Source organism: Aplidium turbinatum, chromosome 3 (genome assembly GCF_918807975.1).
Source record: "Aplidium turbinatum chromosome 3, kaAplTurb1.1, whole genome shotgun sequence".
Lineage (NCBI taxonomy): Eukaryota > Metazoa > Chordata > Ascidiacea > Aplousobranchia > Polyclinidae > Aplidium > Aplidium turbinatum.
The window spans coordinates 7,184,232-7,197,686 of NC_137474.1; the positions used below are offsets into that span (position 1 = coordinate 7,184,232).

At 36.0% G+C, this 13,455-nt stretch overlaps 1 protein-coding gene across 2 annotated transcripts; it reads left to right on the plus strand.

Annotated features, from left to right (window-relative positions):
* The first annotated feature begins 4,420 nt into the window (after positions 1 to 4,420).
* LOC145767010 (B box-binding protein-like) lies at positions 4,421 to 12,697 on the plus strand. Of its 2 annotated transcripts, XM_082578738.1 has the most exons (8): positions 4,421 to 4,579; positions 6,931 to 7,118; positions 7,378 to 7,491; positions 9,030 to 9,170; positions 9,820 to 9,915; positions 10,674 to 10,774; positions 10,899 to 11,064; positions 11,599 to 12,697. In XM_082578738.1, the coding sequence occupies exons 1-8, from the start codon at positions 4,495 to 4,497 to the stop codon at positions 11,641 to 11,643; spliced, it is 936 nt and encodes a 311-aa protein (XP_082434864.1). In that variant the 5' UTR covers positions 4,421 to 4,494; the 3' UTR covers positions 11,644 to 12,697. The 2 variants fall into 2 exon arrangements, with proteins under 2 accessions (XP_082434864.1, XP_082434865.1); XM_082578739.1 differs by lacking the exon at positions 9,030 to 9,170.
* The last annotated feature ends 758 nt before the right edge of the window (positions 12,698 to 13,455 follow it).

Genomic DNA, 13,455 nt, shown 5'->3' on the forward strand with positions numbered 1-13,455 from the left:
CAGTAGCATCAATAGTAGATGAACAGCAAATGCAAATAGGCTGTTAAGTTTTAGCTGCATGTCTTTATTTGCAGTTTAAATAAAAATTACTGATTGTAACTTGCAAACGTTACATCTTTTTTATTATCTAACGTAACTTATTGATTATTTTCATTTAACTTTGTATGTGTAACCCAAGTCACGTATTAATTTCATTAAGTTTCAAGACAAGTAATTTTTATTTGCAAAAATATGATGAAGTTCATGTTGAGCTCACAATTTTGACTTGAAAATTTATTGTTGCACAATGCACATGCTAGAAGCTATGTCATAAATGCTGGCAAAAGTTTTTAGGTAGTGTCACTCAATTTTGTATTTGCATTCACAACTATTCGATTAGCATATGCACATCACTCTGTTTGCCACATTTTATAAACCTTTCATTTCTAGGAGATAAGAAAACAATGAGTTAGTGTTTTAACCAAAAGCCTTGCACAAGAACATTCACACAATTACATTTCACATTTACACAATTGCACAGCTGCTTTAGGGCTTTGTGATATCAACTACAACTACTTTTAAATTTTGTTTCCTCACATTTTCGCACCTCAACGTCACTCTCTGATTCACGTCGTGTAATTTGCAATAAACTTTGAGTAGTATATTTTTTCGTGACATTTTGTGGGTCTTAATTAATTTAAAACTTCACACGGTGGCATTGTCATTTCGGTTATTAGGCAAAAATATTCTAGCTGTAGGCTGCTGTTTCATGATTCACAATCTACGATTAAGTTCAATAACAAGAAGTGTAGGCTGCTTTGTTGATCTTAGTGTTATCACGCTGACCATTTCATCACTTGTGAGCTAAACGTGTATGAAAGAAATGCATCCTTGGTTTGAAGCATTGAATGCCGCGTATTTGTGAATATATATGAATCTTTTACTGTTACATTAAAACTGTATTTCACCCAAAACGGTAGCCTGCCTGATGCACATGCAAAGAAGTCCAGCAGCAGCAAATTCTACAAGCCATCAAGAATTCGTAATAATATTGAGAAATTTTTCTCGGCAGCCGATTGTAGCAAGAAGTGACAGCGATAGACACCGTGTTTCGCCCACGAGGCTGGGCTCGTCACAAAAAAAATTGGGGGGGAGCGCCAAATATTTGATGAGTTCAAGAGAAATACAAAGTATTTGGCACTGCCACCTCATGTAGAAGCCTATAGAAACAAAAACTTATAAGGGTTGATTAGTAGGCAAAGTAAGCTGCTAGCTTTTGCAAATTAGGCCTAATTGATTGTTCAATTCAGAAGCACAGTCCATATAAAAAGAATTAAGGAAAAAAAAATGCAAACCAAGTTAGGTAGGGGAAGGTATGGACTGATGAGCCACTTTTTCACATTGAAAGCTATAGTTGGTTAACCAATCACTCTATGATGACGAAACTTCCTCACAACATAGTGTGATCACTTCAGTATATTGTGTAAAAAATTCAACCACATATAATTATAAGATCAACAAAAATATTTGACAACATTGACGGTGATCAGAGTGGTTCAAGGGTGCAAACGCGTTTGGACCCTTGAACCACCGGGTATGGACCCTTGAACCACTCTGGTAAGTTTGACCTTAAAGATGTTTAGAGCAAACTTTTATGATACTATAAATACACTGCCAAATGCGCACACTGCTAACAGTTTGCAAAAATAGATTAAACAATATTAAACTGCGAAAAGTCGGTGCAAAACTTTTTAATGTCGACTGTTTGTTTTGTCGTTCTTGCAAGTGGTGGGGGGAGGACAAAAACAATTGATAAGGCATCACCAGCTTTGCTAGTCATTTTAAAATACTTTACACTCTACTTACAATACACAATAATTTCTAAAATGAAAAATAAATGAAACATGTTTATTGTCCCTCACATAGGCATTGTGCTAACCCATGAACTATGTGGTTCAAGGTACAACACTTTTGGTGGATCATCGGTCAGAACTGTTGGTGACAAAGTTCCATCTTAGATTTACTTAATTAGAATGAAGTAAAGTCTAAATGAACTGTACTAACTCCTGGACTATATAGCCCATTACAATTTCTGAATTTTATATCTCGATGCTAGCTGTATTTAAGTTTCTGTAAAGCTCCAAACGCAAATGAAAAATTTTACTAAAACACCTCAAAATCACACCCCACCCTCTAACTTGCAAAATTTTAAAAGATTCCATCCAGAACTTTCCAAGAAATACAATTGAACTAAATGCAACTTATTAAGTTGATAAAAAATCTACTATAAGGTTTTATTTGAATTTGGAAGGGGGTGGTTCATGGGTCAGGTATGGTCATGGGTCCATACCTTCCCCTACCGCTACCACATTTCAGAACGCCCAGCACAAACACTAATAGGCCTACATATTAGGCTACGTTGAAAGCGCAGAAAAAAAATTTTCACTGGTGAAACCCATCAACATTTTTGATAAAAACCATCCAAATATAAAGTAAAAGAAAGATGGTTTAAAATCATTCCCTGGCTTTGTCAATATAAAATCGACTTTCTGAGAAATTCAAAAAGTAATTTTAAATATAGGCTAAAGCAAAAACAATTTATTACATGATCATAAAATGACAACATCGCAATTAAAAGTTTATTCGCCGCCTCCGCCAGCCATATTCGTAACAACTTGATTGATCTTCTCCTCCATGATCCTTTCGCGATGGCAATGAAGCACACACAAATCTGAGAGGCGATCAGAAGTCATTGTTGAGAGTAGCCAGGTCTTGACCCTCTTCATGCATGAAAAAGACTTTTCAGCCTCAACTGTTGTTGCTGGCAAGGCCAGGATGTCTTGGATTGCACTGTGCACGTTTGGATAATATTTAGCACTCAGAAGAAGTTTTTGTAAACTTTCCTGGTTGACTTGAGAAGTCAGAGAAAACCTCCAGAGAATTACTTTGCTGTCAAGGTTATCCAAAGAATACAAATGCACAATCTTATCTATCTTGGTTGGTTTGTTTGAAGGATGGATAGCAACGCAAAAAATGAAGGGTTGTCACTGAATCGTTCCCGAAGAGAGTTACTCAATCAGTCGATGTATGGGACATTTATCGAACGTTGGAAATACTGGGAAACCGATTCAGCACAGACGTTAGCACGGTAAACTTGTAGGCTACCTCCACTATTCTGGGCATTGTCAGCTCTTGTAGCCTACGCCGAGTAGCCTACTTCACATGCTTCTTTGTGTATGTTCAGCAAAACGTTCAGGTCGTTGCGGTCATGGTCGAGAGCACTCTGTAAATTTTAATCAGGCTCTTCACGCAAAGCCGGAATGTAACTTAAAAGTACTTCGTTCATTTGTTTTTACAAAACTTATTGGTGTCTTTCTGTGTGTCTAAAACAAGTTCTGGGGGGGTGTTAATTGCCAAATGTCTTGGAAAACGATATACGAGTGACGTGACCATCGCTTCAATGACGAGAGGTAGCTCAGGAATCTCTATTGTTTTATTTTCATGAGTTTGGATTGTTAGATGATGAATGAACAGAAGAACATGTGACACTTGAAGACATGAACATAAGATTCAGAAATGAAACGAGACTGCACTGGACAAACAAATCCTGATGCGAATTGGTTAGTAATGCGACCGAATGTCAGATCATAATAATCGGTATCTGATCGGAATGATGACCTGATTAACTTACTTAACAAAAATTGATCATCATTATTTTCAGCCTTTGGTAGCCCACTGCTGAGCGAAAGCCTTCTCCTTTTCTTGCCAATCCAGTCGATCGTGTGTTTTTATGTACCAGTTTGTTGTTCTACCAGAGATTTTATTTCGCTATCAAAAATAAAAAACAAACTGATACTAAAAGACAAATTAAACTGTTATATGAATTATGAAATATGAAACCTCAAGGACATTTATTTTCGTCTGTATTTTTTCCGAATGATGAAAATATATTTGATACGCTTGAATAAATAAATCATGTTTCAGACTTTTGTTAAAATTAATTGCCAGTTTTCAATCTTTTTTGCACGTTTGAGAAACTTAACAATGTCTTTTTCGACAGTAGGCTAGCATATGTTTTCGCTTTTTGAAAAGCCGTTTGTTAGATTATTTGAAGGTTTGCACCTTTTTGAAAGGTTTTTGTTTTAGAAATAGCGGTATGAATTACAGAAAGATTGCGGTTTAAAAACAGTTTTGAGCATATTATACTTTTTCAAGTGACCGCAGTAACTGCACCAAATTTTTGTGCTAAAAAAATATTTTTGAGTAAATTTGAGGCAAATAAATTAGGCTATTTTTAAGTTTTTTTTTATCGCAACACATTTTTAAAATATTTTTTGTATTTTTTAAAATGGACTTGACGGTTAGGAGTTAGGACATCATTTGTCCGATACAAAGAATTTATTTGGCAACTCTGTTCGACGTGACTCAGACTAAACTCAAGCCGAAATCACTGAAGTCTGAAAGTGAAAAATTATTGCATTTGCGGCTTTGAACTGTGGTGGAAAACTATTGATCATGAGCACACAAACCATGTCGGAGCAAACTGCGCAGCCTGATGAACTAACCGGCAAAGCGATTGCCACTGAAAGGAAAGTACTTGGTGAGTTGGAATTTATCCATCTGCAATTAGAACAACTGTATTGGCATGTCTTTTCAGTTAAACAAATAGGCTAGGTATGTTTGTTTGGTCAAGATTCATGTGAAAAAATACATACACCAACTAAAGTACTAGTGCTTATGTCGTTGCTAGGCTACATTCTTGTTATCACATGTGAACATACTTTAGTGTTGTTCATATTTCGAAACGATAATTTCCAATAAAGTATTTTGCTGATCACACATGGTTAATTTTAAAGAATCTGGATCATGCCTTCAAAATATGTTAAGCTACTAAATGACAGTGGTACAAAAACATAAAGCAACTATTCCAAGAAATTGGTCTTTTGCGTTATTTGAAAAGTCAAAATCTTTAAATTTATGCTGAAAACAAAAATTACTTAAATATAATAGGCTAGGTACTAGCCTGTGACACAATTTAGAATTTGAAAAAAAGTTTTTAAATATTTATGATCTCTTTGCAGCAGCACTAAAATATCAGTAGTTGCAAGAATTCAAGCCAGAAAGTTAAAATAAAGAAAAGTTTTGTTTTCCAATTTTTTTTTACGCTTCACAGCTGAACACTGAACACAAATTTAAACTGAATTCAAAATAGTAAAATGAACAACTCCAACTTTTAGTAAAACATGGATGGTTTTTTTCTTTGAATCTTCAGCTTTAAAAAAATCTCCATTGACAACATCATTCTTGCAAATGCATGTATGTTTTGTGTTTATATTTTTTATGTGAGATTTAGTTGACTGTTTTGCTGTTAGCATCACTATCTGAACTCTGTTTTGTCCCCTCTAGTTGGAGTGGCTGATTCTTTCCTTGCAGATTGCCTTCATTTCTCGTTTTGCTATCAATGTATTGTACTACACAAAAGTCTATTTATACATGGTTTCAACTTTTTACAGGTTTTCCACGATCTTTTGTGGTTCATTGATGTGCTTGTGTAATGTGTATTTCTTAGTGTAGGAAATATCATTTTTTCATCTTGGACGTGTTAACGACTACAAATAAAATTGTGTAATACATGATTCCTATACCAAGCTATACTGATAATGAATTCGTTAAATTCATGTATATACATAAGAAAAAATTAAAACTCAGTTTTGTAATTATGCTATCCACAAATATGTTTCTGACTTCCCAAACATCCATCAGTGCATGTTTCATATTGTTCTAGGTCGTAGAAGAATATTTTCTCATTCATTAGCTTGCTGGCATTTTGCTTATTGTAGCTAGTGCTATCTTTGTGTTTTAGACATGTCAATGAAGAAAAATAAATTGATATGGCATAAAATGCCAATTCCATGGTCAGTGAAAAGTTTTACAGTCAAAATCGGTTAATCGCATATCGGTTAAGGGTATAAATCGCTTCATTGCACAGCATTGCATAATCCCAAACCATTCCCATTCACTTGTGAATAAACTTCAACAGATAAGGGTTAATCGAATAGAAATCTTGATTGATTTGTAGACTTATCTTATCACTTGACCACATTTTTCTTTTGACAAAGTGCTCAAGATCCTTACCAATACACAAAAATTGTCGCAAGATCTCCCGCAGCGATTAAATACACAACGCCACACAGAAGACAGCAGCTGTGATTAAAGACAGCTGCGATTATGTTCACCTGTAAGGGCTGAAGGCTATAGGATTAAAAAAGGCCTTCTCTACTGTGATTATGAACCACAAGACTACATGTTAAGATAAAGACTCAAAACCAACCAACTGTAGAGTGTAGATCATCGTATAAACAGTTAAAATGTCTAGACTAGAGGTCTGCTTTTGTGTGAGATGAACATTCGGTATTGACATGTATAATACCAGGATACCGGTACTGTGAACACTTTTGAGAATCATCATAATTAAAGTTTATTTTGCAATATTGTCACAACATACAGTCCACTGCGAATCTCAAATGTGACAGAGAACAAAAAGCAGAGAAAGGACATGTTGCCATTGAGTCAGCCTCTTTCAATTACAAGAGCTTCTTTTCAGTGACCAAATTCTTGCACCCGGCTACCAAAATAAAAAATTGTTTTCAAAAATCTAGTAATTAATGTCATGTTTGTGCTCTCACTCAGGTAAGAACAACTCAAACAAGGCTCTGAAACATATTTACAGTTGCACTTTTAAAAATGCACTGCTTTCCAAGTAGGTGTACATCTAGTCTTCAAATTTTTATAAGTCGAAGCTCAGACTTTTTGCAAAACTTTTATCAGCAATATGTTTTGTCGGTGTTTGAGAAACTTTGTCTTGTTTGTGAAAAAGGATTGTGAAAGCAAGTGAAGAGGAAAAGTTTCTTGTACAGACCTTGTCTAACTTAACAAGTTCTTTTCTTTCAGCTACTCACTGCACTGGCATTGTCAAGTGGTTCAATGTACGAAATGGCTATGGATTCATCAATCGAGATGACAACAAAGAAGATGTATTTATACATCAAACAGCCATAATTAAGAACAACCCTAAGAAATATCTACGTAGTGTCGGGGATGGGGAACTTTTGGAGTTCGATGTTGTAGAAGGAGAAAAGGTTTGTTTGTTTCAGCAAACTAAACTAGCAACGTCTGCTTTTTTGAAATTTGATGTCTTTTATGTAATATTGTTTTGGAATCACTATTATGACAACTTAATTCAATCTGTCAACAGCTGTTACTTTTTCAGTGACCATGGTTGGTCGATTAAGTAGACTAGTGTTTTGATTTCTATAATTACTCATTTTTTGAAATTGTAATAAAGTCATCGTGTTAGGTGTCTGCTTAATTCAACATAAAGTGATCTTTGTTTTTTAGGGCCTTCCAGAAGCTGCTAACGTAACTGGCTTGGGTGGCGAGCCAGTACAAGGAAGCAAATATGCTGCTGATCGTCGTAGATACAGACCCAACTACAAGCCACGTCCAAGAGAGGTAAAGAAATAAACAAAAACCTGTTTGATGGATTTTTTTTTAGGTGCATGTATGTTAGAGCTCGACCGATATATCGGTCAGCCGATATTTATCTGCCGATATCAAGGATAGCCGATATATTGTATCGGCCAGCAACAGCACACTCAAAACCAGTCATACATGCCTTTGGAAGAAACACAAGTTGTTCAAACCTGCTTGTAAAGAGCGCATTTAAACTCTCTCGTTTTAATTACGTGCACGCGGCTGCACACAATTCATTTTTGCACGCAGCACGTGGGTATGCTTTCGAATGTCTTGTTTTGTGCACGTGGAAGGGCGCTCTTCTAGCTGCCTATTTAATTGGTGCTGCCTGGTTAGAGTTCGCGCTCTAATTGCTGTATTTGTGTTTCTGTTCGTCGAGCTAGTGGCGGTGACACCAGTCTTTGTGCGAATCCTAGCTAAAACTCCTGTCGTGTTGGACTGGTTTACGATGACAAAAGATGTTCTCTTCTTGGCATGACTTGAACTGATAAACTATGTTTTTTTGAACTACAATTTGAAAATGTTGAACTTTGATAATTTTTGTGATTAGTGTTAAGAATGATGTTTCCGTCACAGCAACCAATGCATAAACTTTTTTAGACTGGTTTGTTGCTTAATAACTTTGTTGGTAACAAATTTTTCGTAGTTGATATATATCAGTATCGGCCTAAAAATTTCATAAATATCGGTATCGGCCTGAAAACGTAATATCGGTCGAGCTCTAATGCATGTACCGTATTGGTACCAAAAGTGTTAAAATGCACCTTTTTTTGTGTGCAGTTTTCATCGCTGGTGTGTATCTCGTTTGCATGTTTGCGTTTGAAAGGCATATATGTATTATGGTGTATACTGTATATACGACGTAGAATGCCTCTATACAGTTTTGGAGAGATGGCTATTTTTAAGGCTATTTTTAAACTCTGAATGAACAAATGCAATAGTAATTAGTATCTGGGTGTAGTACTGTAGACAGTAGATGTATGGAGTCACGTTCTGAGAGATAATAGATGAACTTTACATTTATTATCATGGTAGTTTAATTTTTCTTGCAGTGTTGTATGAGGCGTGTTTCCGTTTACATGGCTTTAGTATTTGGTAACCGCGGCCAAGTCATTTAAAAGCAAGATAAAAGTATAAAACAGATTCGAAAAGACAGTGTTCTGTTGCTAATGTAGTAGACTATTCAACTATTTTACGCGTTGATTAATTATTTTTCTAAGGGTATATATAATGTAAAGCTTTTTCAGTACCGGTACTCACTTGATTCGAAAAAAGTAAGACTATTTCTCAACTCTTATTTATCTTGCTCACGTCGCAGGTTATGTCCTGACCAGTTTTTATTCTCTTTTGCACAAGACTTTAGCCTAAAGGATAATTAGTATCAAGTGATTGGAACCATAGAGCTACCGTTTTACTGCAACTAAGCAAGTTGCTGTATTTAAAGTCTCAACTCGTTTTTGGTTTTTTATTAATCCAACCATGTGTCTTTATTATTCTTCCTGGAATGTAATCTCCAGCGAATCAGTGAAGAAGGTGCTGAAGTCCATGAAGATGGCGATGGTCAAGACCGCCCTCCTCGACAGAACACCCGACCACGCCGATATTACAGACGCCCCCCACCATGGGCTCGCCGAGGCCCAAAGCGCATGCCACTCCAGGTCAAATGAGGAACTAAATTTGACTGTTACTTCTTTTAAATAGTTGACGAACAGATTATGTGCTGAAAGACATATAACTTTAAAATATTGACAGAAGTAAGATTAACCATCTACTTTAGGTGTTTTTGAAGAACTTAAAGTTGATTTTTCGTTAGAATTCTATAAGAAATTCTACAATCGAGCAACTGAAAGAATTGTAGGACATAGAAAAATAAAAATACACAGCATTTTTAAATGTCATTCCGGTTGCCAGCCTCATAGCGTTTCCTTAGTTGCATGGCATGGAATACATTTCAAGCTTAGCACGCAGCGTAGCAGATACATCATGTTTTTTGACTCTGTAGTTGTGTATGGTGACTGTAGATTCGACCTCGTAGTTCTGAACTTAGCATTGTTATTTGTATTGAAGGAAATGTTTCTCGTGTTCGTTTGCATTTCGACGAGGTCGTTGTTTTTGTAAACAAAGTAAGAAATCGATCTTATAAATCTTGCATGAGCAAATTGGAACTGTTTGTGAAACTCACTCTCTTGAACTGTCAGATAAAATCATGTCCCTACTTTTGTGTTTAAACTTTCTTAAAAACCTTCACTGCTCTTCAAATCATTGTCAGTTGACATTGAATCAACGTCGTGTGCCTGTTTGATCCAGGATCAAGAGGAAGGAGATGGAAGAAAGGAGGAAGATGGTGAAGACCGACCTCCCAGAAGGTACCGTCCTCGTCGTCAAAGACCCCGCGGAGAGCCGGTAAGCATACTATATTGCAATGACGATGCAATGGGGTGAGATAGTCACCTGCAATAGTTAAGATTTTGGAATTGTTCCCGAAATCCTAATAATGACTAGGTCTGTTCGGAACTAATTTGTTTTACTTCGTTTACGTAATATGCATTTCAAGCAAAATTTAGGAGTTTCAAAACGTTTAAAGTGCCAACGTCTCTAAATGAACAAAATTCAAGTGTGAAAGTGCAGCACGAACAGAAGGAACATAATGATGACCATGAAAGCACCACGAAAGTCTCAACAAATGTGCTGTTCTTTGTTGATTTATAAATTATTCAAGGTTTAGTTTAAAAAACAAAAAATTTTTGAAAAGTTTTATTTTGACCCAACAGTATATTGTGTTGATTCTATTTTGTGTCAAATTTCGTTTCTTAAGTGAACAATTTCATTTGGCAACACTATCCTTGATAGAATAAAATTTCGTGTCGTTTTAAACGAAAAATCATAATTTTTTTCAACTTAATTTTTTAGAAAGAAGTGTTTACTTATTTTTAGATGCTTTTGACCAAAGTTTTTGAATGGGACTTTGTTTGCTCATAAAAATAGCCTTGAACTGTAGAATCTTCAATATAACTACTTCACACAAAGTTAATTCGATAACCATGGTCGTACATAAAAACAACCTGTTTTATCCCACCGACACTATTGCATCCTTGTATCGTGCGCTTTTTGCCTGATGCAATTTATACGAAACCTTTCAGTGTTAACGTTGTTGGTCACAGAAAGGAGATGGACCTCAAGAGAACGGAGTAGGAGAAGGGGAGCAGACGGATCAAGACGGAAAGAGGCCACCTCGACGGAGAAATCGATTTCGACGAAGAGGGTCAGCTTACTATTGTGACTCTGTCTTAATTTTCCATTTACTTTTGACATGACCGATCTAAAACGCTAGAAGTAACTTTGAAACTTTCTTTTGTCATTTTTAATATAACGGTGCATATCTACAGCCCTCCTCGAGACCACAAAGATGAGGTGCTTGAAAATGGGGAAACTGCCCCACAAGAAAAGCGTGACATAGACGATGGCGGAAAGCCGCCCCGCAGGCGACAGTACCGCCCCCGTCGCCCAAAACAAGAGGGGCAAAAAGACACTGATCAACAACCTCAACGCCCAGTAAGTTTGGAATGTTAAAATGAGAATTGAAAACAGTTACTAGATTTTGTTTATACCGAAAGTATTTCGTTGCAAAAAACTTGATTTCATACTTTCGTGTTCAACTGTTTCGAGCTCATGACCACTTTACAATTGTTTTCAACTACTGGCCCTTTCACAAACGCCATGCGCCCATGGATTTGTGTATTCAGGCTTACACACCTTTCACAAACGCCATGGCCCATGGATAATACTTAATTACAATAATTTAGAAATTGCAGTGATGGAAGTTGCCAAGAGAGCACTTTGCATGGTCGTTTTGTTCCTTAGGTTTTATTTGTCTATGATAACAAAAACTAACAACCAGACGGCATTTAACATAATAGAACATGAAAATAAACTAAAAATTACAAACATTTTCGGCCATGCTCATGTTAGCCCTTTTCAAGTAACCAACTGACTGATGTTCTTCATGAATTGAAATTACAAAACAAAACCTTTTTGTTAACGAACTTTTAGAAAAGCTCTGTGTAACTTAATCGCATTCTTTTTCAGGCTGTGAATGGAGAAAGACCTCCAACCCAGGTTGACCCACAGTAACCTTGCGTTCTTAGTGCTTATTGGTGGAGGGACCGATATGACGTTGGTAGTTGTCATAATTGTTTCAACCTCAACACATTTTTTTAGTTTGGTTCTTGCTTTTGGGTTCTGCCGGTGTGTTGCGCCATGTCTTCAGCTAGCAAAATGCGTCTTTTTTACATTAATTCAACGTCTGCGGAAGTTGGATGAAATGTAAACAGGACGGATTTTGCCTGATGGGTTTACCTCATCACCATCTTGTTGCTATTCATAAAACTGTGATACTTTATATATATTAATTGCAAATTTGCGCTGCTAAGTCTTTGTCACTGACCTAAAAGAAATGTTTCCACCCTCGTTAAATGTACCTTAAACTGCCTCGTAAATTCAGAAACATTTAGTAACAGAACATTTTCCGGTCAACTCTACTATTTCCCTTTTTTTCTTAACCGTATAATGTTAGGATTTCGATCAAAATGGTGTGATTTTGATGGGGTGTAATTGTAGTTTTTGCTTCTTGCTGATAGTTGTTCTTGTCTCTAGTTTGTAGTTTGCCTTTGGCAAAGATAATTCCTCATATAGCCTACCAAAGTATGACTGCATATATTCAAAATTACCTGCTGCGTTTTTGTACAAGTTAATCTTGAAACTCTTATCTACACATTCAAACCATAACACAATAATATTCTTGTGCTGCATATTTTTTCTTACCCAAAAGTATTCTTAATTGGCGTATCTCTCAAATGTCGAAGGTTTAAAAATCCAATTTCATTCCCCAACTGGTGTTTCGCTCTCACATTTTGTCGTCACTAATGTTGATGTGAGCAATGCAATATTGTGACGTCACAAACAACAAGACTCATCTCTCTTACAGACTCGGCTTCGTCTGACTCTTTTTTTGCTGCTTTTCGTTCATTTTTTTTTTATTTCACTGTACGTTTAGAAATAGGTTCTGTATCCAAGCAGCTAAATCTGCTTATTTGATTGAATTTAAGTCGCAAGGCGTTGAATTTTTGCGAAATATATAAGTTATCTCAGTTGGATACTGACTTAGAAATAAAATGTTTGAAGCTTTCTCTGTGTGTACTTTTTCACTGAAGATCAATGAAGACAAACTTAAGCAGCCTGCTGCACTTGAGCATTTAAAACGCTTCTAATTGAAACAGTGTCATAATCTGTCGTGAGAAACTGGCACAATATTTGACCACCCTCCTTGCGGCCATCATACGGTTACCTAGAGAAGTGGTCTTGGCTTATTTGATTATTGCTTTGGCCACGGCTAAATAGCTAAATATAAGTTGATATCTGCACAGTACACATGCCGAGTCATTGGTAGCTATATGTAGCCTACGGTGTATAATTGTTATATTCGTTTCTTACAAGATAAACTAGCATGTCTTAACACAAAATATGTGAGCAAAATATATATCAAAACACAAAGATGTGCGCAGTACGGAATCTATACTTGATAGCCTACTTAATATCCTTGTGAAAACTGTGCCACTACAGTACTCATTTTGATCAAAAAAGAACATCTGATATCACTCCATCCAATAAGAGAATTTATCTTTTGTTGCTCATTCGCAGGCTACCCACCGTCTAACTGGAAAAAGTTTTTAAACTCTAGTCAGCAATGTAGCTATAAAAACAATTTTAGGGGGGCAAATATTTTGATCAAATTAAAAAAGGCAATGAAGTCAAATATTTTGATGTTTAATATAAAAAAACTTGTTTAAAAAGATAGCTACTGATTACTGAATGCAGTCATCATTTAACATGTAATACAATGTCATTAAAACGTTACACAGTAATATTAAAAACGTATTTTTGGGT

Excerpts from the sequence above, each read along its gene's own strand:
- LOC145767010 (XM_082578738.1), top strand. The coding sequence starts at position 4,495 with ATGAGCACACAAACCATGTCGGAGCAAACTGCGCAGCCTGATGAACTA. Across the intron at positions 7,119-7,377 it reads ATGTTGTAGAAGGAGAAAAG|GGCCTTCCAGAAGCTGCTAA; the intron begins GTTTGTTTGTTT and ends TTTGTTTTTTAG. Across the intron at positions 9,916-10,673 it reads AAAGACCCCGCGGAGAGCCG|AAAGGAGATGGACCTCAAGA; the intron begins GTAAGCATACTA and ends TGTTGGTCACAG.